The sequence below is a fragment of the Triturus cristatus genome, chromosome 4_1 (genome assembly GCF_964204655.1).
Source record: "Triturus cristatus chromosome 4_1, aTriCri1.1, whole genome shotgun sequence".
NCBI classification, from domain to species: domain Eukaryota; kingdom Metazoa; phylum Chordata; class Amphibia; order Caudata; family Salamandridae; genus Triturus; species Triturus cristatus.
Genome location: NC_140585.1, coordinates 1,042,450,355 through 1,042,478,221, shown reverse-complemented (window position 1 = coordinate 1,042,478,221; position 27,867 = coordinate 1,042,450,355). Strand labels below are relative to the sequence as shown.

General features: G+C 43.2%; 1 protein-coding gene across 1 annotated transcript in view; it reads left to right on the top strand.

Moving 5' to 3' along the window:
• Nucleotides 1-27,867, top strand: part of CCDC146 (coiled-coil domain containing 146) — a 1,030,007-nt gene that overhangs the window by 269,616 nt on the left and 732,524 nt on the right. Inside the window, exon 3 of the mRNA XM_085654014.1 lies at nucleotides 21,186-21,268. Coding sequence (XP_085510140.1) covers nucleotides 21,186-21,268 — 83 coding nt within the window. The remainder of the gene's footprint in view (nucleotides 1-21,185; nucleotides 21,269-27,867) is intronic.

Sequence of the window (27,867 nt, the reverse complement as noted above, 5' to 3'; positions counted from 1 at the left end):
GACATCGAACCGGAACCGCCTACCGGCGTCGTCAAGAACTGTCCGCCGACATCGAACCGGAGCCGCCTCACGGCGTCGACACGACTCCAGCGGCGTCGGAACTTCATAAAAAGGGCAGTAAGTGGAATAGAGGGCGCCTAAGGCCCTGTGAAGCCCTAAGAGACCATCCTAGAGGCTAGAGAGGTGCTGGAACCAGCTTGATAGTGCCAGGGGTGAGCTGAGACTAATACAGAGGGGTTGTGTAGTGTGGGAGAGCCAGATCTCTAGATTCCCCCTTGATCTACCTCAGTTTAGGCCTCAGCCTTGTCCAAGCCAGGGAGTATACCCCTCAGGCCATCCAAATCTCTACAAGCTGGGATTGGGTCAAATCATCCCATAGTACCTCAAGAATGTGAACTGATTTTCAAGTGTCACTGTTGGCTTTTATTATTTATTGAGAGCACTGTATTAATCCTATTTATTACCTCACAGTATTTATTGTTTCACAGTATTTATTGTTGCACAGTATTTATTGTCTCGCAGTATTTATTGCCTCATAATATTTAATTGCCTGTTATGTAATGCACTTATATTTATGCCTTGATTATTTATGATCTACCTTATTTATTGAATTGTTGGAGTACTATTTATTTGACCTACCCTTCTACAAGAAAAGCCTTGTGTACTGTGATTGTATTATTATTTATTGAATCAGCAACTAAGAGAAAAGAAGATAAAGAGATATATTTTCAGTATAATTTTTAAGGTGTAGAGTCGTTTTTGGAACGGATGCGCGCATGGTTATTGTGTGGGTATGACGTATGCTTAGCACGGTGCCTGATCCCTGACCACTCGAGCCAAGCTACCACAGTGTATGTCTGGGAGAACCCACTACCACCCTTCCGGTGTGGGAGTGGGGTTTTCTAACACTCCTCAAGAAGAAAAGGCTTGTTATTTGGCACTCATTCAAATGGCAGCAGCAGAACACAGTGGTCTTTTAATAAAAAAGTAATCAAGTAAATGTTCCATCTCAGACTCCGGATCCAACAACAACTTTTCCTTGCATCTGAGGTTGCAAAGCTGCAAATTATATTTAACACCAGTATCAGTCAGGACCATCCCAGTAAGGCATGATATACAGCTGAATGGTGCCTAACGACACCCAGCACACAAGAGGGCAAGGTTGCCTGACTCGTGCCATATAATGGTGCAGCTTTGTTTGGGCAACATATTGAGGCAGTGCAATATCTGATGCGAAGACTGGCTCAGGCAAATCCTTGGGTGTTTTGATGAGGCATTATTAACTCTGTGATAAGGTAAGCTCAGCCAAAACATTGGATGTTGATGAGGGATTGCAACCTTTTGAGCTTGAGATTAGGGCTGGACAACAGAGGAAAATGTTTCACAAACCACAATGACCGCATACTCAAAGATCTTCACGTACTCCAAAGCCACCATATGGGGCGTATTTTACCACACACTGAACATCAAAGTGACAAACCTAGCAGTAATGACATGGTAGGAAATGCACAATCAAATCACCAACCTGAGAGTCGAATGCCAAGTGACTTCTACCTCACTTAAGTTCACGTCTTGTTGTGCTTTCCTCTTCAGAACGTGGGCAAAAGAACGATGGATTTAACCCAGATCTCTTGACTGGGGGAGAATGTCTGCATTGTCAGCATTCCGTCCATCATTTGTTTGTTGTAGCGCTTTTCGCCCTAAGTGGGATGGGTATTCCCAGACGTGGGACCCGTGCTCACTACGCCACTGGAGTCAAGCTATCCTGGCTGATGACGGCTGATAGCCAGAAACCGGTCCTAGGATGCTTGATTCCGGTCCAGGAAAGACATGGCTTGGCAGTTCGGGCTGGACTGTTCCCATGAGGCACAGGGTCAAGACTGATTTGCATATGGCCATGTCTGAACTGGAGTGGCGTAGTGGGCAAAAGAACGATGGATTTAACCCAGATCTCTTGACTGGGGGAGAATGTCTGCATTGTCAGCATTCCGTCCATCATTTGTTTGTTGTAGCGCTTTTCGCCCTAAGTGGGATGGGTATTCCCAGACGTGGGACCCATGCTCACTACGCCACTGGAGTCAAGCTATCCTGGCTGATGACGGCTGATAGCCAGAAACCGGTCCTAGGATGCTTGATTCCGGTCCAGGAAAGACATGGCTTGGCAGTTCGGGCTGGACTGTTCCCATGAGGCACAGGGTCAAGACTGATTTGCATATGGCCATGTCTGAACTGGAGTGGCATAGTGGGCAAAAGAACGATGGATTTAACCCAGATCTCTTGACTGGGGGAGAATGTCTGCATTGTCAGCATTCCGTCCATTTGTTTGTTGTAGCGTTCCTCTTCAGAACGTGCAGTCTGTAAGGGAGGTGATAGCAACAGATGGCTGCGGGATACAGTAACAATTGAATACAGTACCCAGTTCTATGCTACAATCCAAATATATCACCTCTTTGTCAGCTGGGTGCAGTTTGTAGGATTGAGAAGTGTTGAGAAGGGGTTGAAGAGGGAAAAAAGTTTGCATTTATATAGCGCTTGTAACCCTTTGTAAACAGAGTAAACAAGCTCGATGTCATTATTCACAAAAAACTGTGTCGAAGTAAAATAGTACATCATTGAACAGGGAGGCGTCAGGCGAATGTTGCAAGCGGCTGCTTAGTGACTTTGAAAATATGGTATTAGGACATTCGAACATTTAAAGAGACGTTGTTCTCGATAAGGATTCATTTAACATACAAAATGAAAATCTTAAATGAACTAAGTTACAGCCTGAAAGAATTCCAACAGGTACCAAGAAGTCCTTCCAGTGGGTCAGCCAATGGTCAACCCAACAAAACTTTCAGGAAAAAAATTGAAGACATGGCTCTACCAGACATAGAGCCGTGTATCTGACTTTTGCCCAGTCTCTTTCTTTGGCACTCCCTTAGCAGCACTGGGGACACACTAGTTAGTGTAACCATGCGCTTTACAAGCTCTTTATTATTATTATTATTATTATTATTATTAATTAACGCCAACACAGCATTTCAAAACTTTTCTCCCAAGGTCCCAATGAAAGAGTGCGTTCCTGAATTCTCTTTTATTTGACTGGATTTGGGCATTCATATACACTTTTCCCCTCTGCCACCAGCTTGGCAAGTACCACAGAGATGAGGATCATCCTTTAGGCCCTGACATAGGCAGGCAAACATATATTTTTGCCCACATTCGAGTGTCCAGAGAACTCATAGTACCGATGTCACACTGGAATGCCGATGATTTGTATTCATGATGGCAGCATGACCCCTGAAGTCTGAAGATTCAAACATCTAAATCTCACAGGCCAGTCACTGAGGGAATTGGAACGCCAAGTTGAGTATCATTGCTTGTAATGGAAATGCTTTGTATATGAGGTAGGTAAAGCGTTTAGGTTCTACTATGCCATGTATTAAGTATTTTAATTATTTCTCTTACTTATGTTTCTATCAGGGTGTAGTTGACCCGTATAACAGACAATTGGAAATGCTTTGGTGCTTGATTTATATTTTGAGATCTTGTCATTGGTCCGTGGTGAACTCTGAAATACTAATTACTGGCATCTGGTTATGAAAAACAAAAACTGACAATTATTGTATCCTTTGTTCTGTGCATGCTAAGTCTCTCAGGTCAAGAGGGATATCTATGTAACAAGAAAATTATGTGTTATGGATAGAACTATTTTACTGATCAACATTAAACAAAAGTAAGAGTTAAGATATAACAAAAATTTTCTGTCGTACTACGTAAATAATAGTCATAATTATATTACTTATGTGATACCCAAATATTTCTAAATTGTATGTCCACATGTTACCCAACTGGTTTTAGTATGGGAGTTACCCATAGTTGTAGACAAAGTTATGGTACTATAAATGTAACCCTGTATTGTGTTGCAACATAAAGGGTCTATTCTGAAAAGTGTCCTTCTTCACGGACTTGTCACTGTGTTGTGGGTAGTGTAATTAGACGAACTACCTTAATTTTTTACTGGAATATTGTGTTTTTAAGACCATATCCAAGGTTTTTTTTTTTTTTAAACTAAAGTCAATCTCCGATTTTCAAAGTAAGCAGACTATCTAGGTTTCCACAACCATAATCCCCTGTGGAGGACTAGAATCTACACTGAGGTGAGAGAAGAGCCCTACTTTACATCATTGTATAGACAGAATCCTCCATGCCTGCCCCGAGTCCCATTTGTGCCCTTGGACCAGCAGTTACAGAAACGCTTTGTCTAAAGTAGTTTACCATGGAGCACAATGCTCTTCGAACAGGCAGTACAGACTGGTATTGGCAAATTCGACATCACAGAGAACAGGAGGAAGAGTGGAAACTGAAGCACTTTCATTACCACACTGTGCTCTATTCTTGGCCCCACCAGACTCTTCTGCTTGGACCCGAATACCCATCCAGCTGCAGCAGGGGCTTGTGTAAGATAGAAATCCTAATTATAACATGTGCTCCAACTAGGGTCAGACTGGCCTATCAGACTGGCCTATCGGACCATCGGGCAGTGGCCGATGGGCTGGTCTTACAGATCACTGTGAGGGTGGGTTTTCAAGCAGTTTGTGGGCCTGGTTTATGTTAATGTTCATTTCCCTGATATTATCACAGACATTGCTTGTAACGAACACAAATGCATTCAGTCTCCTATACCTTGCAAAGTATCCACACAGCGTGTCTTTAAAAGTTCAAAACTGGCTTGATTTGCAAACAAGGGCCACTTTTTTAGCTATCTGGTTTGCTAATAGGGGTCACTTCTGTTTTGGTGCCTGGGCTTATTTTTTGGCCCAATCCCACCCTATCTACATCCTAATTTCTCCGTGTGATGGTGCTCCCTATGCAAAGGACATAAATCTATTACATAATCGTGCTGCAGAAGAGTCAATTGCCTGTAGTGCAGGGTTTGCAGCTGTTGCAAATTGATGTAAAGCCCACCCAACCTCCCCATATGAGATATAGTAGCTATATAAGGAGTGATGGTGTCCACTCAGCAGGACAATCTGAATGTGAAACAAGAGGGTAATGAATTTCCTGTGACTGTAATTATAGGCAACTCCACTGAGTGGTGAATGCACGTGAACCTATATGAGACATCAAGCCTTGTGGGTAGACTGTTGATTAATTACTTAAGAGAAAGGTAGGGAATTCGTGGAGCAGTAATCTAAAACACTGAAGGACTGAGACTGAAAGATATAGAGTACAGGTGGGAAAACTTTAAAAAATCTGGAGTATGGCCCTGATTACAAATGCGCAGGAAAATTAAGCCCCTTGCACAAACCCCTATTTGCACAGGGGTAGAAACTGTGAGTTCTGCTGTTTTTTAACACGGAGTAGTTATCGATTGCAATAAAGGTGTCACGCCACCACCCCATTAAATTACGTCAGCTTAAACCTATTGGAATTCAACTGAGTATAAAAGACAGAAAGCACTAAAATCCCCATGTTATTCCCAGAGCCACTGTAAATTATGCGATTCTGCAGCAGTGTTTTCCACATAATTACAGATTTGCTGCATTTGCCACATACTAGTTTGCTGATTCCAATAAACAAATTGATTCTAGGTCAAACTGATCAAAATGTACTTTAAAAAAGTTAAATGGTGCCAAAGCATAGGATGTCATTTATCAGGGGCACAAAAATGTAATCTCTCTCTGGGCCACTCTTAATCGGGGTTTAAGTAGGATATTGTGTTCAAGGATCAACAAGAGGAAAAACCTATTTATGGGTCTGGCAGTACCCAGTACTGATGTCTGTTTTTTAATTTCGCTTTTGACGGCCAAGCAACTAGGTAAGCTATAGTTGGGTACACAGAGCAAACCTGAGTAAACTTTGAATGAGGGTGTGCAGAACTACCAATATCATATACACTGGAATACTTGAAAAGCCTTTACTTTTAGGACACCACCCTGCCTTAGATAGTGGAAAATGGCAACTGGTTAAAGGTCTCAAAAATGGTTGCATTCCACCTCCCCACTAAGATGCTTGGTTAGGCATATTACTTTGGCTCGCTTGACATTAAGGATAACCCCTTCCTCTTTGGAGACTTGGTGTGAAAAGCATATGTTCCACCTGCGGGAGCACCAGCCTTCACATTTCCATAGCTTCAGTCTGATCTGAGAACCTTATGCTAGACTAACTAGTTGCAACAGTGAGCTTTTGCTTAGTTAGGGAGCTGCTTCTACAGCACCACAGGCTGAGGCTATGTCCAATACACCAGTGAGATAAAAGAGAGATACACTTATAAGAGACTGTTTTTGGTATCGTCATTTTTACTGATTAACAAAATAAAAATTCATCAGTCCGATGTAAACAGTAGTTGTGTATAGTCACCCTCTCCAGAATTATTTCAACCCTTCTGGGGTGTAATAAAATGTATGCCGTTTACAGATGTGGAAAAAACAACTTTTCATGAAACTCGCGTTAATCGTGTGGCAAAATGTTCTCCTACGTACAAATAAACACTAATATACGGTTTGTATTTCCCATTACAATGTAGCAGTTGTTCACACTTTTTTTTTTTTTTTAGCAAAAACCCACCCTGTGTTTTTCAATGTGAATATGTGTTGCGATTTTTAGATAAACCAACGTGCTCTTTTACTTGGCAACGTAAAGTTATGTTGGGATCAATTTGTATCCACTTATGTCATACTCCGGTTTTTCGAAGTCTTTGTTGACCGCACAATTGTTCATTGTTTTAGGGCTTGTGGTATGCCATGTTTGACATTAGAAGATTTATGCAGTCTTCAATTGGAGCTCGGCATTACATTCAGGCTCAAGAAATTCCAACGTGGACAGTGCAGCTCTGCGTACAGCGTTAGTCATTGGCTAGGAATTCTGGACAACAGAGTAGTGTGTTAAATGGCATGGATATAGCGTAACTGTGCAGATGGTGTCCATAAAGTGGACCATATGTTAGAGCAAGATTTAGGTTAGAAGTGGACTATGGCTACAGTTTACACTTTGCTACCACACTAGAACTACATATTACGACGAAGCGATAGGAAGATTTCCACTAGATTTCAGATATTCTTTCCATGATGGGGGTAAATGCTACCCATTATGGAAAGAGGAAATGTTGTGCCACAGTAAAATCTCTTCCATCCGTTAAAGCAGCGAATAAAACTCCCACCAGATTCTATGCAGCCAGCAGTAACCAGGTAAATGATGGAATTGTACTGCCCCCAAATAATATTACCTCTGAGCTGTTTTGTTGGGATGGAAAAGTCCTGTGCATGGTGATGAATGTGTTCCCCTGCCCTGAGTGCCCCAGCAGCATGGATATCTGGATCCCAGGTACTGATTTTTGGTCATGGACAAACGAGAGATCATGCATGTGCGTCATGCTCTAAGCCTAACTCATGGTTATGTAGTCTTGTTACACCGCGAGGGGTGCACAAAGTGCTACCCTCATAATGCTAGAGGTATACTGCCCTTACCGGGAGTTAAGTTACACAAGTGCAGGGGTGTCAGCATTCCTATGATGTGTTTAGTTAAAACCAGTAGTATCAATAGGCCATTTTCCCTGTGATATTGGAGTGGAGGGGAGTGACCTACTCGAGTAAAGTTCTGCTGCTGTGCACTTAGCTCACTTTTTTGCACCGAGCGGAGTGATACTTGTGTGTGCGTGCTGCGATGTATGTGTGCTATATGCATGGTACATAATGTGGAGGTCTGTGGGTTCCATTTTGGAAGTCCATGACCTGGAAAGACTAGGGGGGGGAGGACTGCAACCCTTAGACAGGAGATGTGGATTGCTGACATTTCTGAGAGCTAGGATGGGAATACATACACTGGCGGAGGGGGATCAGAGCATTCTCTGTGCCCAACAATGGCATTTGATTACAGGAAGTGTTACTGGGCAGTGGGTCCTGGGCTCATTGTCGGGTAGATGTTGGGTCTGATAAGGATATCACTACCAGCAAATCAGGATAGAGGAGAAGGCATGGGCCTTTGAACTTTTATCAGGCATATTTAAGTGGAGGTTGACAGCCAGGGGTGATCCTCAGATACTTCCTTGGCCTGTGTTGTTGGTCAATCAAAATTGTAGCGGCTCCTTCTTTGGCAGACTGTCCTTTTGACAAAGGGCAGGATAGATGAGAGAGCAGTACCAAGAAGTCAACACCTACAACAGGAATATCAAAGGACCAGACACTAATCCCCATCCATGTCTGGATTTAGACTATAAAGGAGCGGAGCATGAGTCCCGTAAGTTGTTCAACAACACTGTTTTACAGCCGGGATCAATTGAAGAGAAGATCTCCAGAGCAAAGACTAGGGACCAAGGTCTGCTAGTCTCCTTGCTGGATGAGAGGCCATCACACAGGAAGTCGAGATCACTTACACTGAGCATGGAGCACCAGCCTTCTGTATGCCTGCCAAGACGAGTGGACCCTTTGAGGAGGAGGAGGGTGCCTGGAGGGAGAGAGGATCAGCAGGAATCCTTTTGAGTGGATCCCGGTGAACAAAGTATGAAACGGGTCTGGTTGGGTCTATTGCAAGAGAGCTGGCTGTCCACCTGTTATTGCGGAAGTCAGCATCGCCCTTGTGAGAGCTGAAGTTAGCGACCTGCATGTGTAGGGGGGGGGGGGGGGGTCCACTGTGAAGGTAGTGCTCTCACCTGTGTGCGAGCTGGAGTCCGCGACCCACATGTGCAGGAGGGGGTCACAGGGAAGCCAGGGCCATCACCCATGTGTAAGCAGAAGTTGGCGACCCCCTGTGTGCTAGGAGAAATGCCGTTGTGAAGCCAGGGCCATTGCCCATGTACAAGATGAAATTGGCAATGCCCATGTGCCGTTAGGGGGCCACCCCGAAGTCAGGGCTGATGTCCTAAACAGTTGTATCAAGGCTTCTGTGAAGAACACTTTCTGATTTCCACCCGGGCTACATAAATGTTGTCCGTCACTGACGTTGGCTGTCTGAAGACTGAGGAGGCCTGAAGTGTCATCAAGAAAATATGAAAGTTTTCAGCCCCTCAGCATCAGAAGACTATGCCTTGGTCCTCCTGTCCTCACTGGCCAACATCAGGTTGGGTAAGACTGCTCTAGCCATCAGGCCTGCTGAGGATTTATACAAAGTAAGCATGTAGTGCTGCTAATGTTAAATTGTAAGGCCATACCTAGACTTTGTCGCGTGGAGCTAGCATGGGTCATATCGGAATGCTGCTCCCATTATTGAATGGGGAATAAGAACAAGCCCCATTAAAAGGGGATGACGGACTTCGGGATACCGCTCAGGGCGACGCTAGTGCACCGTCTTTAGGAGACTGTTGATATTATTTAGTGTGTTGTTTCCATGCTTTGTGTGTTTACCTTAAAATACTACTTTTTTTTTTAAGTGAGTATTTTGACCGGATAATAAACCTATTGCAGTTACTGTTTGTATTTTGAGTCTTTGGCCTGTGTATGCTTCACACCTACCTCCCCTTAGAAGAGCCCTGGACTACTTGATCTTGGCTAACACTGAGAGTCAAGTTCTGAAAGGGGTAGTACTTGGCCCACTTAATCAGGATCCATAGAAGGTCGGTTCCTGGAGCCAGCTGCAGGCGTAAAAGACCATAAACGCACGTTTGGGCCATTAACCCCTGCTTCCCCCATGTCCCCGGAAAGGGGTTCTGTCAGTTTTAAAATGGGCAAACTTATTTCCAGCTTCCACTGCTTCAAGTCCTGGTTGTGATGTCACTAAACAGTAGGATAATGATGCATTGGTGTTATGCACTACCTCCGCGCAGCAATACTAGAAAATGTCATTTTCAGGGGACCTGCAGTAATTCCTACATAATTAAGACCAAGAGTGTCATGGTCCACCCAATGAGTATCATACTTACTATTAAACTGTCCAAGAGGTTTGCGCATTGTTTTCCTTCGAACCACGAACTCGTGTTCTGCTTCCGCGACTCGCTAGACACCCTCGTCGTTGTGAAATCAATCCATCCCTGCAGAGAGGCAAAACATTTGAGCAGCTGCACCAAACGTGAAAGATCCTTAAATTGGCCCGGAACCGATTTTCTCTGGATTTTTTGTTTTATGGAAAGCTCGTCTTTAGCAATCCGTATGCAGCACTTTGCCCTCCTACAAAGAAAACAAATTCTTGTCCAAACACTGTGGGCTACATGTCCGCTACACTTCCCTCAAATGCTAGTCGGAGGCTCTGTTTTTATTTTTCATCTATTTCTTCATAAATCTTTAGGAAAGCATAAAACTATCAGTAACCTCCGTGCAATAGAGATTTCAAGAACCTCTGATGTAGTTAAGTTTATTATACAAGCATTGGCAATGCCAGCAGGGTTAAAACTTTGAAACGAACTTCCATGAGATGGAACCTCAACCAATGCAAAACCTGGCTAAAGATCCACGTACACAAACGCATATTTGACACATACAGCACTTGGATCCCTATGTTTTTTTGTACTATGTAAATATCCATTGCGAGTATGTTGCTATGTGGAGTGGCCCCAGGACCGTTGATGCATATAAAATACAATTGTGTGCAACTGCATTAAATTGTGCAGGGGCAGAATATATTATTCATTTGGCCTACAGAGTGCTAATGCCACCTAATTACCACATTCTGGCTGTTTTCTCTGCCAAGCAAACAAGGGCAGGTTCCTGAAATGACAGCCTACAGTGTAGTGTAGTTCCTAGAGTACCCTGTCATGCAGGACCTATGACATTTACGGATAACATATACTGTGGGTCTGGTGGCAGACTAACTCTGTACTGTGTATTTGAATGTTTTGTTCAAGTGGAACAAGTTCCATAGCATTGTTGCTTAGTCCTTCATTCCTTACAGTTGGCTCTTCAAACTTGATGAGTCTTTCTGTTTGAACTTCTTGGATTGTAGCTAGAGGAGGACGTCAGTTACATCAGAGTCCACTAGCCCTACTATTTGGTATCGGCCACATAGTGTGGTTTGATTAAGTCGATTGAGACAAATCTTTTCTCCTTTTTTCCGGCAAGAGGCGGCAGTAACACAGTTCTTGTTCTGTGTACTGTAAGGACTAGTACAGGTTTTCTGTTAGAAGGTCCAAATTCCTTTTTGTCTGCTATTTTCTCTCTGACCAGGTCCCCCACTTTTGGGATCCAGACAGGTCTTGCTGTGACTACCTTGACTTCCTCAGTGGCGGTCTGCTTTAGATGGACATTGCTTTGTTTTGTCCTGGATTCATTCAGATCCTGTAAAACAGCCAAACGATCATGGATATCAAATGGTTTTTCTTCCGCCACTGCGCCTTCACAATCAAGATAAGGTACCCACATTCATGTCCCAAAGAGGACCTGATATGGAGTGATTCCCCCTAGAGAGCTTCTTGGCTGGTTATTTAATGGCCGCTGAACCCCATAAAGGTGTGTGACCCAACTACCGCCCTTGCGTGATACCCTAGCTGTTAAAGATTGCTTTAAGTCACTGTTTTTTCTCTCCACAATAGAATTACCCTCCGGATGATACGGAGACGAGGATCGCAATGCTACGCCCATTCCTTTCATGGCCTCTTTGTAAGCCAGAGAGTTTAACGCAGGGCCGCAGTCCGAGAGTAATGTGCTGACTGCGTATGTACCGATAAAGACTCGCAAATTTTTTATAACAGTTCCAGCATCAGCAGAACGCTGAGGCGAAACCCATAGGAATTTTGAGCATGAATCCACTGCAACCATTTTATACCTGTAAGTCCCGTCCATTTGTAAGGGGCCGCAGTGGTCCAAGTATACATATGCAATAGGTTTGTCTGATTTTAGTAATGGTGTCTGTGCCGTGCGTGCGACGGTGGAGCCTTTTATCTGCTGGCAGATGTCGCATTTCAAGACATAGTCTTTAGTTTGCTTGGATAACCCTGGCCACCAATAGCGCTGTTTCAGTAAAGAAATTGTCGCAGCAACGCCTGTGTGCGTAGAGCCCAAACCCTCGTGTGCGGCTCATATTAACCCTTGCCTACGATCCATATTTGGTATAACTATCTCCCTCTCCAGGAATCTGAGCATATGAAATGTTTTGTGCATCTAATTTATAGGAGTATTTGAGTGGAATTTTTTTAGGTACTGCTGTGCGAACAGCCCCTTTTACGGCTTCATCAGCCAATGAGTTCCCTTCAACGTGCACGCCATCACGTTGATGACTCAGTGTATGGATCACATGAGTCCTTGGTAGTTCGGATTTCAATTCCGCTACCTGTTCCCATAGCATTTTGTGCTTTATTGTGCCACCTTTTGCATCTTTAAAACCGTTCTGTTCCCAATGCTGTAAGTACTCATTGTACGACTGTACACAGCAAAACAAATCACACACGATTAATGTGGGGAATTCGTTATCCGTATTTTTTAGTGCAAGTATCAGTGCTTTTAATTCTGCCAACTGAGCCGTGCAGTCTCCTAGAGATTGCGTTTTTGTGCAACTAGGATGGAATTTTCCATCGTGCATGCAACCTTTTACGATTGCACATGCTGAAAATTATTGTTGCTTACTCTCTATGGCCGGTTGCGCAGATCCGTCAGTGTATATAATATATTCATATTGATCAAGAGGCAAGATTTCATTTGGTAGAGGATAATCTTGTTCATATTACAGGAATGCCTGAGTTTTTAAACTAGGATCAAATCTGTATCCAATGTCCGTTGCAGTTAGAGAATTTGCCCATTGTATCCACCTGGGATGTAACGCTTTCGCATTTGGGACACTGGCCTTTGTAACAGCTTCTAAAGCTGGTACTGGAGTTACGACAATAATGCTTTTCCCCTGAGCCAGTGCTCTTTCTCTTGCTACTTTAGTCTGAACGGCCGTTAGTATTTTTTCTGTTGAAGTTAAACGCATTTCTGCACTTGTATACAGGTGTGATTTGTAACCAATAGGTACAGTTTTTCCATCATTAAAGGTCAAATATGGGTACCTGCCTTGACCCGCAATTATTCGGATCACTAAGTGACGTACGTTTACGCGTGTCTAAGTGTTTTGAAGCAATCATGCCTTCCTGGTTTAAACGAAGAATATTAGTATGTCCTTGTGTCCAATCTTTTGCTGAAAAGTCAGGTTTAATTAATTCATAGAAAGGTTTTACCCTTTGTGCATAATCTAAAATGTATGTTCTGCCGAAATTTAGGAATCCAAGTATTGATTGTAAATTTTTTTAGGATTTTGGAGGCTGGAGCAGTGCACACTTTTCTAAAACGTTAGCTGCCAGACTTTTGCCTTCACTTGACAGCTCATATCCCAAAAATAGGACATTGAGGTGGGCTATTTTCGACTCTTAAAGTTGAACTTATAGCCTTCTGCGGCAAATCCCATAATAATGGTGCTTACCCTGGTCAAGTGCCTCATCAAGTCGTCGTAAGTCAGATTAATATCATTCACATATGACCACGCTTCTTCATCAAATTTGTGAAGTAACTCTGTTACTCTTGCTGAAAATACACCTGGGCCGTTTTTATACCCTTGTGCCAAACGACAAAATTGTCGCTGGGACCCTAACGCACTGAAGGTGGCCAGATACCTGCTTTCAGGCGCTATATTTTGGCAGAAAAATCCATTTGAGATATCAAGTGTGATTTTGTATTTTTTGCGCAAAATGTTATTCATTAATGCAGCACTGTGTGCATTTCGGACAGCAAATGTCTTTGTGCATAAGTTTAAATGTCTGTAATCTAAAACTAGATGATATGTATTGTCGGGTTTAGAGACTGGAAACAAAGGATTGTTCATTGGAGAGGTACATTTTTCAATGTCCCCCTATTATTCAACTTGATCTAAGATCTCCCTGACCTGTTTTTTAGCTTCTTGCTTTATTGGGTATTGCCTATGAGCATTTGGTGAAACTTTTAACGGGATCACGTGGTAGGTTGAGTTCTCATCCCACCCTGCGTGATTTTTGTACTGTGCCGGAGCTTGGGCTACTGCCCACTCCTGTGCATAATCATGTTTTAAGTGAATGGGAACAATGTTGGAAAATGCAGGAAAAATTACACTTTCTTCCCTGGGGCACTCAATAACGAATGCAGGCGGCCAATCTTGTTCTGCTAACAGGATGTCATGACCAGATAAGTTATTCCCAAAAAGAGCTTTTACTTTCCTGGGTTTGTCCCCCTCAAGCCAGAGTGTTACTTCATATAAGCTATGTGGGACGCTCACCCTGGTGTCTTGTTTTTCCACCGTGATGTAATCATTCAACTCCGCTGTCACCAGAAATTCCTTCAGGTTCAGGCGAGCTATTGTTACTTCTGCCGCACTGTCTAGCATCGTCAGAACCCATTCCTCGTTCAGAAGTTGTGTCCTCAGGATTCTGGGCATGTCTGATTTTCAGACCAGCAACTTTCTTTTTCTTAAATTGAGGTTTTGGACTTTGCTTCTCTTCTTTTTTAGAAGTAAAGTCTTGAGTGCGCTTCTTGTCTCTGGACTGTGTGCGCTCCTCTCTGTGTTCTGACCGTCCTTCTCTTTTGGAGCCTTTCTTCGAGCCCTGCAAGGAATGAGAGGAAACTGTATCAGTATCCTGATACCTGTCAGGTTTTCTAATATTATCTCTATTCCTAAGGTTGTACCTCTTTTCAGAGGGCTCCTGTTGAGGAGACCTACCGCGGGACTGAGATCTTTTTTCTTCAGAGTTGTCTTTTTTGTTATGCCACTTCTTTTTAGAAGAAGTAGGTGTCTGTTTAAAACTATCCTTCTCAGGACTGCCCTGTAGTTGAAGTTTTTAAAGCTTTTCCCCCCAAACTATATCCCTGCCTTATTCTGCATACGCAGTTTCAATTATTTTGGGTAGTTTGTTCTCCTGTTCTAATGGAGTGAATTCCCTTAGGCGTTGGCGGATTGCCACTGATGCTGCTTCCCCTTTGATGTTAGCTAGTATTATGGCGGATACCTGGTCGTAGTTATTTAATAACTTCATCCCTAAGTTCAGGGCAGGTTCTGCTCCATAGTTGTTTTGTATGTCTTAACAAATATGGTACTACTGCTAGTGAAGGAATACCATGAGTTCTGGTATATATGGCAGCAAAGACTGTACCCCAAGAGGTGCAGTCCTCTAACTGTGGTGTTATCCCCATGGGCAAACAGATTGTTAACATTCTGTGTTTTTCAAAGGGTGTTGTATTTGGAAAAACTGCTTCTAACTGGGTTATTTTTTTGAGCTATCCAGAAAGGAATTTGTTCACGTTTTGTGGGCACTCTGCCCATTACCGCGTGTAATGTTTGTGGAGTAATTTTAGTCCCTGAGCTCTGTGTAGGCGTTGCAGTCGGAGTAATTACTGTAGGTTGGACTGCGTGTGTCCTCAAGACGAAATGCCATGTTTCTGTAGGGTTTTATCAGCTCTTTGTGTTGAACACGTAGTTCATCACCTGGCATTATGTCAATGTCTGGATGTGGTGCATAGGTCGCAAATATCATGCTGCTCCTGGAATCGCTAAAGGACCAAGCCTTGCTCTTGTTCTTATGTGGGGTAGGGCGCCATTAAACCAGAAAATATGTTCCTGGTTGGTAAGCGGAATCTCAGTCTCCTCAAAAGGAGTGTAGACCACTGGAATGTCATCATGTAAGTAATAATGAAAGGTTTTTATTACAGCATCTGCTGCTGGGAATATAACCCATGAGTAGAATACCTCTGTTTTGAAATCTTTGTGTGCCTCTATCACAAATATTACTACACTTCCTCTGGGTGGTAACCCATGTTTGAGTAGTTTAACTGTTAAGGTTTGTCTTACTTTGGGTGCAATATGTATTGCATTTGCATCCTCCTCACTAGACTGATTAAGTCCTTGATTTAGAACGTTTAAATCTCCCTCTTCAACCATTGTGTTTTGAACACAGGCCAATTGTCTAAGGAAGGTATGAAAACGTTTTATGCACAATTTTGGGACTTTTTCCTTTCAAGCTTGATTAACCAACAGCCAATATATAGGATATCTCAACTACTCAGCTGTGGCGAAGTTTTTCCCACTTACTCTAGACGTCTCTGGGTTTTGTAAGCAGGGTCTCTGAGAATAAGAAGCACGACTGGGCTACTCAGATTCTACTGTTGATTAGGTGCGCCTTCAATATACCACGTTGGGCGCCATGTAGTGTAGGTCCTATAGTACCCTGTCATGCAGGACCTACGCCGTTTACGGATAACATATACTGTGGGTCTGGTGGCAGACTAACTCTGTACACCCCGCTGCATATATTAGCCTATGGTTTGCATTAGATAGCAGGAGATTCTAGTGGCACTGCGAGCTATCAAAGAGATTTGTTTTTGGCAACCTTGGAACACAATAACCTCCGACTTGTGGACACAATATATTACCTTTCGCCTAGTCACTCGTGCATGTTTGTTTTTGCTCTCAGAGAGATACAGAGAAGAAACAGTCATGGCGTTTACAATAAGAATTTATTGTACAGTAGTTCTTCTCATGTAGAATAGGTGCGCTGTTACAACTGTAACACAGAAGCAGAGATATAGAACCAGCAGCACAGTGAATAAAAAGGAATAGTATTCTACCATTTTGCAATAGTCATGAACATATACATGAATAAGAAATGCATTTATAAAATGAAGTTCGTACTCCTAAGATGCCTGACTAGATGTACCTAGCATGTGAGTAGGAGCTATATAGCCTAAGCCGAAGAGCCAAGAATCCCACTAGGCTTTAATCAAACCCCCATACCTGAAATAGTGAGTGTGTGGGACTTCGTCCTGGAGTTGAGCTGGACACCCCGCAAGGGATCTTCAGACCACTGTCAGCTGGAGCGATGGCATGCTGGAGCTGCAGCGTCTCTGGTCAGTGTGTCGGTGGTGAAGTCTCGGGTCCCTCCTGCTTTCTGATAGCAAGAGGTGCTGTATTTATACAGACTATGTACGTGTGTTACCCATTGTTCAGTCTGAGGACGACGTTGGGGATTAAACCTTGTGTGTCGATGAGAGGTGAAGTAGACCTCCTGGAGAGTGTACTCCTCAATTATTCATATGTGCTAAGGATGACGTCTTAGCAATATCGATTGGGGAAAAACCCACCCTCTGCATGTAACTAGGTGAAAGGTTTAGTCCATAAAAGGCTGTAGTCCTTATAAGGCGTGATGTCCGTATAAGGCATTCTGTCCTTATTTGGAATTATGTCCTTATAAGGCTCGTTCATATAAAATAACGGGAGCTCATGTAGGGAAAGTGTACGATGTTCCCTGGACCTATATTAGGGTACCGATATGAAATATAACGGAGAAAGGTAGAAGGAACCCTTATTACAAGCTTGGTGTTACATTCCGAGCTCTGTGTACAAAGAAGTTTGCACAGAAATTGGAACTCTGAGGTGGGTGATAATGATCACATCGTCACTGTTTATTTACCCCGGTCAAATTTTGGCTGGTAAAAGCTGACAGAACTGATCAGACTCAGAGGAATTGTAAACATGCGGTATCCGATGTGTTAAACAGTGATTCTGCATGTTATGCCTCATTTCATTTGAAAACTCTGAATAGAAGTTATTTACCACGCATAGTAAATCTTTCACCCTGGGGATAATGGTATTCACCATTAATGGCAGACACTTGACCCTTGTCCTCACTGTTGGTTTGTAATGAGGGCCATAGTTGTTAAAAGTACAGACGGTAGCTTAAATTGTGACTGAGTTTATGGGTCAAAAATAGAGTAGAGTCCATCCCTGTCTCATTTGCTTCCTGCTTCTACTATTGCCAAATGTTGTTCCTTTATCGGCCAGCGACTCGAAGATGGGCTGATTTACTTGTGTCTCTGCTTTCGCCAAGGCTGAGTGTAGGCTCACAGGTCTAATGTGTATTCAGTCTTTTAACTTGGTCAGAGAGCAGTGATTTTTTTCTTCATAAAAAGCATACAACGAGCCTCTAGCCAAATACCTATATTTAGTTTAATTCTACATTTTTAAAGATGATGCATACGTTTTTTTGCCGTTTTTGCACTAATAAGGTTTGACTTGCAGTGAAAAAAGATATTGTCAAAGTGAAGGAGCATCAGATCCAAGGCAAATACATCTTAAAATCCAGCCCATTAATAGTTCTCAAACTTTTTCTTTAAATACTCGAACCAAAAATCACATGAAAATGATACAACCAAATGACAATAAATGTAATAAATGCCAACCTCGATAACCCAAATTCTATATCACATCTCCAATTTATATACGAGATCCCTATAAGTTTGTTACTTAGTAACCTTTCCTCATATATGTAAGAATTTATTAAGCGACCCTGTTGCGTATAAATTCATTGCTTCCCATATTATCATGTGTATAGTATTCTTCATCTTTTGTGTACCATTGGAGTGCTCCTTTGCCCTCCAACTCTCAGCATCTGAGGTTTTCCTCACGATTGAGAAAAAACATAACATTGATATCCTGAAAATCTTTCAAGCATAAATCCCGTAAATTCAATTTAAGACTCTCGACTACGCCCTTCTGTGATTTAAACCAACATTTCAACAACGCAGCCCTCTGTGCCAATATCTGTTCTATAAGGCCGAATTCCAGTTGTATCTGGGGCCTCTCGTAGAAATTGGGGGCCTACAAATTTGATGAAAATATCTGGATTGGTTCTTGTTTAACCAGTCTCCGAATTTATCTAGGAATGCTTCGAGGCAATAACTCAGAGAAGGTAGAAATTTTAGTTTTGTTAACTTGCAATAGTGGCAAGAGAGAAGGGTCTGTGATGTTTCTCTTTTTTGCAAAGTCAAACCGCGATCAGTGAAGCACGTATTTGCAGGACAGCTATATGAGTGCTGTATACGCTGGAGGGTTGAAATGTGTTTCCCTGGTAATTGTAGGAATTGGTCGTCTTGATTCTGTGTTCTCCTAGCTCCCATAGCCAATGATGCCGCTTGCGGATCCTTGTGAACATGACGTTTTTGTTTTTTCTTGATTTATTTGGACTTCATTTCTCTTGCAATAAATGCCCAAGTTATCAAGAGAGGATTGGAGCCCTATTGCAGAAAAGTTCAGTAGAACTACCTGTCAGACTACACAGCTATTGACCTAGCATACATGAGTGACAGTAGATTTGTGCAGAAGAAAACCTATTTTCTGTATTTCTCTAGATTTAGAAATTAATAAAGACAAGAAAATAGATTGTTTTCTGTCTGTATTTTTCTGAAAATCTGAGAGCCTTAACCATACAACAGATTTGTCAATGTGACAGGGACACGTTTTCAAAATGACACTGCTTGATCAAAAAATTATAACTATTGCATTAAAGTTTTCTGGTGTTCAAATCCATAGATATTTGAATATCTCTGCGCGCCAGTAGAATCTCTGAAACAACGTTAACAATGTGTTCATTTTAAAAATGCATGACTTTGACCTTGGGGGCCATCAACACATCACACCAGTCGGAGTCATCCAGCGGGCCCAGCCATCCCTCCCAGTATGTTCTAAGTACCATCAACGTGTCTGGGGTGTTTATGATTAGTGTGCGATAAACTTGGGACATACCTCCCCTACCCTGCACCACCACCATGATCTCTGCCTCCATATGTCCACCAGAGTTATACCACAGATGAGGAGCCAGGCATGTGATAAAATTGAGTCTTGTCGTGCGAAAACAAAATATAGATATGATAATATGAAATGCACCAGACCAGTATGTTTCAAAAAAAGAAACTGGGGACTGAGTCAAATTGCCAGAATCTAGAGTAGTGAAGGATAGAGTAAGATACAGCTCGCCTTACTTAGCAGATGAAATTAGTGATGATTGTTGTGCAGTAAAGTTGAGTAATGGTCAATGGTGGAATGTGGCACGGGTTTCAAAAGTGGTTGCAAGAGATAGTGGTGTCATTAATGAATGCTGGTGCAATGCTTCAAAAATTCCTGTTGAATGTCCCACCAGCAAGAGAGGTGGTTCTGCTTCAAACTCTATTGATAAGGAAAACAGCAGATGGGTAAGCCGTTATCCTGTTAAATTTGATGATTACATTTTAGAATGAATTCTGTTGTTGCTCCATCATATGCTTATTTCTTCCTTTTGCTGTTGTTGTGATATTAATGAAAATAGATCAATTTTATCTGCGATTGCCATGTTATTCTCATTAACCTTGTATTTTCTTGTTTTGTTTTTCTTTGCATTTGAAAGTTATTGTTGACTTACATTGTGTGGAATTGTAAGGGGAAAGGTTTGTTTTGATCTCCTTCGCTGATCAATTCACAGCTCTGGTCAACATGCGAGAACGAGGATGTTGATCAGACATTGAGGGGCGGACGGCAGGCAGGGAGACGGCTGAGGAGGATCTCGGCTGCTTGGCAGCTTGCCTGCTACGTTTTATGTTTAAATGAATCCCCTTAAGCCAAGTCTGCTGCCATCTTTTCACCTTGCAACAGCCGTCCTCATTGAAAATCAAACCCCAAAGAGGATGAACTTGACAATTCAGTTAATTGACAGTAGTACCTGCCTGCTGTGGTTTCACGGATAGCAGTGCTGTTTACAAAGAGTGTATCATAGCGCTAGAAATCTGGCCTGGCGACCTTGGACTTATCCCGCTACTATAGTAATCAAGTGATGGAACTTGCCACTCTATGCACATTTGGTACTGACCAGCCCAAAGTAGCTGTTCAAGAGCCGGAAGTTACCCATAACCCTGAGATGAGCGAATCGACCTATAACTACAAAATGCAGACTCTGCACCTGGAACACTGGTTTATGGACACAGTGATCTGTTGAGTTCAAGCTCCAAACTGCAATATATCTGACTCTTCCGCCACTGTGAAAAGCCATAATGCGTTCATGTATATTTTACAGTGCAAGTACTGAATTAAATTACATAGGGGTAACTAGAGCACCAAGTGTCGAGTTACATGCAAAGTCGTAAACGATAAATAGAGCTCTCTGTGTTACGCTCAGGATGGAAAAGCCCAAAACTCCAAAAATATCATAACAATCACACTTGTCTATGTTCATTAGAAGTCATTGAAACCTCCTCCGGCGGCAGTGTCATTTTCAGGGTTAGGCTACAATGGTAGAAAGCACCATAGCTGCGGTTACCTCTAACTTATGTACTGCAACACTACCTATAACCGACGATCTGTTTGATTTTTAGTTTCCTTTTATTGCGATTTAATAACTGACCTCTGTATCTGTTGCACTTTTCACTTGGTGTATGTATATTATTAAAATCACTGTATGCTGAAGATTAAAAATAAAAGCTGTTTAAATAGAAATGGAAGGTTGACTGATCTGCATTTTAATGTATTTCTTTTACTAGTTATACGCATCTGGAAATATCCCTGGAACCAGAGTAGCCGAGTTAAAGTCCAAGTATACATTGCTGCACGATACACTGAAAAGGTATTGGTTTTACTCTTGTTTAATGCCATTTCCTTTCGTCTAATAAGATGATGTACTTAGTAAAATGAATGAAATCACGTATAGCTATTGTGCCGCCCGGTCAAGTCACAAGGTTCCACTGTTCGGGATGTTGGGAGTACTGCAGGAGTGTGTGGCGCCACACTGCTCGGCATGACGCGAAAAGGCACGCCGACCACTTGAATATTTTTAGGACCATCGAAACGTTTGTGAGCTTTTAACAAGTTTATTCACGCCCTGCTTTGCGTGCGATTGCGTTGTACTTTGAGAACTGTTAAGATTATTCTTTTATTAAGTTAGATTTAAGTGTCGACTCAGACAGGAATCGCCAAACAATGGCGCGCACTTTAGATATACAGAGCTGTGCAGCCAACTTTCCACCGATAGCCCTGGTATGACATAAATCAGAAGGGACAGAGGTCATTCTAGTGAGCGTTCCGTCTGCTGTCCACGACTGACCGTCTCAGTGCCAGAGAATGACGTCCTCACAATTCCTTCCCTATGGATCACCCATTAAAATATAAACTCTTAGATTCAGATCCCCTCGGATGCACCGTTTTAAATGGGCAGGTAAACAGCACCTGCATTTATTTAATTTTAAAGGTAGAGTACTTGCAGATCTTAGCAGGGATGCAATACTTCTAATAGGAGAGTACCTGTACTTAGTGGCAAATAGGTACTCTGGAATAAAAAGTGCCTTCTCTTTTATATTTCCATTTAATCACTGCTCGGATGCCCACGTTATTGAACAGTATGTAACTGTAAACCTAATCCAATTAGCTTTATGGCTGAGAGGTACTAACCCCCCAGGAACCCTGACAAAAGTGTAATGTTAAGGTCTCGCCTAGGCAGAGCTTTTGCTGTCTTTTCGAAACATGCTGTATTCAGGTATGAACTTGAAGCTCCACCCACTTTCTGCCTATCTTTTTATTGGCTCCTGTCACTGTCCTTTGTAAACTGTGGCTTTTCATTGGTTTATAGGCTTAGTAGTGCCTCCTTAGTACCGCCTCCTTGTCTCATCTTGTAACCTCCCATGAGGACACCCCCTGTTACGTGTTGTTACTCAGTAGGCTTTAATTACAACTTTTGAGCACAATTATCTTAGATAGGTTTGTCCTGCCTGCAACACAGGCAGCACACGCTCTCCCTCAACACGTCCTTTTATTTTAATCATTTATTCAGCGTTCTATGCTGGCCAAACACAGCTGCATGCCTTTCTTTTTCTGTTTATTTATTTTTAATGGGGGCACCCACGCTTTAGCTTTAAACATCTTAAGCTAAAACATTGTTGCCACATTTGCTTTAAAAGTAAACAAATAGAAAAAAAAATGCACACTTTTTTTTCTATTTGTTTTACTTTTGAAACAATCATGGCACCCACTCTTTAGCTAAAAATGTTCAAAGCTAAAGAGCAGGTGCCGCCATTGTAACAAAAGTAAATTAATAGAAAAAATGCGCTTGGCCGCCATTTTTTTCTATTGGTTTACTTTTGTAGCAATGGTGGCACCCGTGCTTTAGCTTTCAACATCTTACACTTTAGCGCAGGTGCCGCGATTACTTTAAAAGTAAAGAAATAGAAAAAACCTGCTATTGTGGCACTCGTGCTTTAGCTTAGGATGTTGAAACCCTAAAGTGCGGGTGCCGCATTTGCTTCAAAAGTAAAGTAATTGAAAAAAAAAGTTTTTCCTATTTATTTAATTTTAAAGATATAGCGGCACCCGTGCTTTAGCTTTGCAACATCCTAAGCTAAAGCACAAGTGCCGCGATTGCTTAAGGTCTCACATTTGCGAGAGTTTGAGCTGTTGGCGTTATAAATGACAATGCCTTTTATTTATGTGTTTATAAAGCCTGCAAGCGGTGTTAACGCACCGCTTGCTGGGTCTGTAAACACATAAATAAAAGGCATTATCTTTCAAAATGCCAATAGCTCAAACTCTCGCAAATGCGAGACCTATTGCATTGCTAATTCTTGTTCTTTTAGTTGCAATTACTGAAAAGAAAGGGTTATTCAGTAATGTTGATCCCCCTTTACGTCATCTGGTCCTCCTTAGATGAAGAAGGTAGTCCATAACATCTGGCGCTGGCCTGCCTGCCAAAGTTGTATCTAACACAGCCACTGTCTCTCATCATGAGCTGACTGCTGCCGGGCAGGGCAGGGCAGGATTTGATTGGAGCGTGAGCCCCATTGAAATCCAGTCTGATAGTTGCCCACAATGTTTAATATGGGTGATCAAACTACAGATAGACACGGCTAAATGCTCCAGAAATGGCTGTGCACACACTCCCCAAATGTGGCTTTTATGAGGCTTCCTGGTTGGAATGATTAACCAAGCATGTGGTCACAGGCAGTCATGACCCACTACTCAACGAAATCCATTAGGACATGATGAGTAAGTGTACCATTCCTTTTCAACCTAAAAAAAATGAGCAAACTTCATGAGGCGTTCATCATACATTTTTGTCTGTTTACTAAGGACACCCTGGTGGTGGTGATGGGTGTGTGAGAAGGTGGCCTGCTATATGCTGTCCACAAATTAAAGTGGGCACCCTGCACCAGTCCACACGGCCCTTATGATATGAGGTCAAAGATAACCTTTAGAAAGCTATCCTAGTGGTAGCTGTGGAGAGCAGCCTTCAGGCTTAATCTTGAAGGAATGTAAAGCAGCTTGTTTTACCAGTAGGTCACCTCCTAAATGACTAAATGAAAGGAGAACCACTCAGTAGTTGTATAAAAATATGTATTTATTAATAAAACACTCTCTACTAGTCTCTATACGAGACTATGGCACAAATCACACAATACTGAATCAATAGAACATTCGTAAGTAGCAAATTACACAGCGGGCTCCAGGGGGAGACCAAGCCATATACTAAAAAAATGGTATAGCAATCACGACTTGACTAGACACTGCCTAGAGCACGTAGAATCGCTGAGACCCCAAGGAACCACCCAGATGAGTGACACAGGGAGCCCACGGAGGACGGGTGCAGTGAGGAAACACGACCGCGTGCTCCGTACAACTCTATGGGAATGTCGCGGTTGCAAAGTTACAGTTTAAAGACACTTCTACGAGGACTTCAAGCAAACCCTTTAGAACATAGGATGTACTAAGGCCAACCCAACAGTGAGTACTGAGTTACCCGTGTTACCTAGCCCAGTGGAGCCGGGTGCATAGGGGTCAAATGGTGTCTGAAACCTTTGTCATTTTCAATGGAGAGTTGCAAAGAAGTACTGCTGCCAGGAAGGCGAAGAGTGTCCGGTGGAATCCAAGCCTGTTTACAAGGTGAGAGGAATCTGAAAGAAGAGGGGACAGAGTCTGGGTCACTTCAGGTGACCAGGGTCTCAGTAGTCGGATGCCCACCGATGTCGAGTGCTTCAGGTACGAAGAAGGGTTGCTTGACTCTGCAGCCAAGGGGACCAGTAGACGTCGAGGATGACCAGGATCCGGAGGTGAGCTGTCCCACGAAGGATGTCGAGTGCTGAGGGGTCGTTGTCCAGCTGGAGAACCAACAAGCCTTGTCAAATGCACCCCACGCGGTCAAAGTAAACAGGTTACGGTGTGGACCAGCAAGGTCCAGGGGACTCCCTAAGCAATGGAGAGTCAGGGCACATCTGGAGCAACCAGGTAAGCCCAAGAACAAACAAGGTGACCCTCGCCAGGACCCACAGGCCAACGGAACAGGGATAGCGAGGAGACCTCAAGCTAGTTTGCAAAGTACCAGCCCACAGGACTCACGGTAAGTGGAGGCCGGATATCTTCGGTGCAATTACTACTCGAGGTCAGGACTACACGGAGTCCAATGCACAAGCACAATGCATAAGCGCAATGCACAAGCAACAATCGTCAACAAGCATATGCAATTGCAAATGTATGGTGTACACAGGGGTTCAGGTTGCATGGCCCCCACGAGGGATACTGGTCTCAGAATCGCTGCGAGGTCAGATCTACCTCAGGGACCTTCGGTATCCCACCTCCTGTGTTGCTGAAATCTTCTGAGTCCTCAGGAGCTCGGGAGAAGCAAAACGGTCAGATGCGTTTAGGTGCCTGCTTTTGCAGGGGAGTAACTCCTTTACTCCAAGGGAGATTCTTTAGTCGTTAAGCGTCGTGCAGGCAGTCAAAGTACTTGGTTTCTTCTTAGCATAATTTTGTCCAGGCAAAATCTAAAGTCCTGTAGCCAGGTAATCCACTGTATACCCATGGGAAGGGGTTGGAAAGATTCTGTGGACCATCCTAGGGGAGGGGCAGGACAGAGGGCGGCTACACCCATGTCCTTTGTCCAGTTGCGCGCCAGAGCGGGAGCCAGTGGCTCCCAGAACTGGTTTGAGCTGGACTATGCACAGGGATAGAAAATGTGCCCCCAGTGTAGACTTCCTGGCACTCTGAGTGCACCCACCCAGCCCCAATACATTAAACCCTGTCTGGGAGGTGGTCACACCTCCCTGTGACAGGATGCATATTGTCATGCTTTCCTCTGCTTAAGCTTGGCTTAGCAGCATGAGAGCAGAATCGTGTCTGTGGCTGGCAGCGTCCATTTTGTGCTGCCCAGGTCGAGAAAGCTGGTACCGGGTTGACTTGTGACCCACATATGTTCCTTTGGAGGGGTGGAATCATACCTCCCACACCAGTTACCGGTGTGGAGGTATGATTCCAAGGTGTTTGACACCAAACACAGCATGTTTCTAAGCAGTCGTTTTAAAGTTAGCATTTACCGCAAGGTTATAATGCACTTAAACATATATGTCTGGCTGCATCACAGACAACCCCGGAGAATGGTCTCCAAAGGCTGCAGAGGGGCCCTACTCATGCAGGGGCACCCTCTCACATAAAACCCAGCACCCTGCCTTCAGGATTGATAAGGCCTGCCATAGGGGTGACTGATAGGTATTTAAGTGTGGTGATTTAGATAGATATAGTAAACCTATGTCTTAAGTCATTGGTGCAAGCACCAGCTTACAGTCTGTTTTAGCAGGCTTGTCGTGTCAATTTGAATGGCCTCTCATGGGTGGCATAATACATGCTTCAGCCCAAGGGAGGCCTCTGGGGTACATTTGCTCTGGGTATACTAGGGACTGATAAGGGTACCCCAGTATCCAATCTGGAGTGTATCTAAAGTATATACATAGCAATTTAAGGGAGAAAGCAGATAGACTGGGGTCCTGAATAGCAGGCTACCAGTCAGACTAGTCCAAAAACAGTGTGACATCAGCAAAATGTAGGGGTAAACATAAGAAGCAGATACTACTTTGCTGCAGGGCAATATTCTGAAGTTTCTGATGAATTAGATGATTCCTCCTTTAAGCAGCAGGATGTTCAGCATTGTTTGTCAGTGTGGATCAATGCCACCTCTTAGACTTCAGCCTATTAAGGTCTGCATTTCCATTCCAGCTGTGAAGTGGCTTACTCGTTCTTGAAGTGAAGGGATGAGAGGGAGAGACAGGGAGCAGGCATCTCATCTACAGTGGCAGAAAGGTGTGGGATCTCCCCAGAAATGCTCCTGACTCAAGCATGAAGATAGACATTATTTGCTAAGATATTTGTATGCTTTTTTAATTTCACCACCAAGTGTAGGGTAATATCAAGCATTTAATTGGTGCCGGGTTTGGAAGCCCAGCTTTCATGGCTGGTATTTGGCCTGTGTGACCGATGAGGCCCTGGTGGCAGATTGCATTGACTGGTTAGGACAGTGATGTCTGATCTCCAAATGCGGTGACTTTTAAATACTCTCTTCCTACAGAATCCTCACATTATCAATACCCTCTAGGTGCCAGACAGGATCTGTAATGTTTTCCCTTATTAATAGCTTTCCAGCACCTCCATCTGCCACCAAGAGACGCAAATTGCAGCCCCATCTTCAGCCTAAATCTGGCACAGTGATTTCCATTCCTGTTTACTCACTCATCAATGATGCAAGTCAAGAGCTCTTCTTCAGTGCTGACGAAATTTCCCAACAACTAATACAACAGCAGTTTAGTTCATATGTTGCCTCCTAAAGTTTTGAAGTTTACGCACTATGGAAGATGTGCGAAGATTAGGTCCGTGGCTGACCTCTATGCTCTATGTGGTGTCTGGGGCCTGATCATGATCTGTGAGTCTTGCACTTCATGCACCCGAATGCTATCGGAGTGCGAGAGGCCATACTTTCTGGTTTAAACCAATGAAAAACCCACAAACATTCCATCTCCTATCTTGTGGTTTCTTGTGGGATGCCTTTCAGTTGAACTGGTCACAGGGCCTGCTGTATGTCTTCCTTCCCATTTCACTACTCTTGTAAGTTCAGCAGAAAGTGTTAGAGGCTCATGCCCAGCTGATATTCATGTCCCTATGTGGGAAAGAGGATTTGGTATGCTAATTTGTTGGAGCTCAGCATTCATCCATCACTTCTCCTCCCCACAGAACAGACCTGCATTCACAGCAGGATAGTTTAGCCTTACACCCAATCCTCTGACATTTCATCTGCTCATATAGAGGTGGAGTAGTGACTGTTAAAGGTCTTCTGCCTACCATCAGAAGAGGTAAGTCATATAGGCTGCCAGGAAGACAACCACGTCTGTCCGTGCGGGTTATTAAGGCGAATTTGTT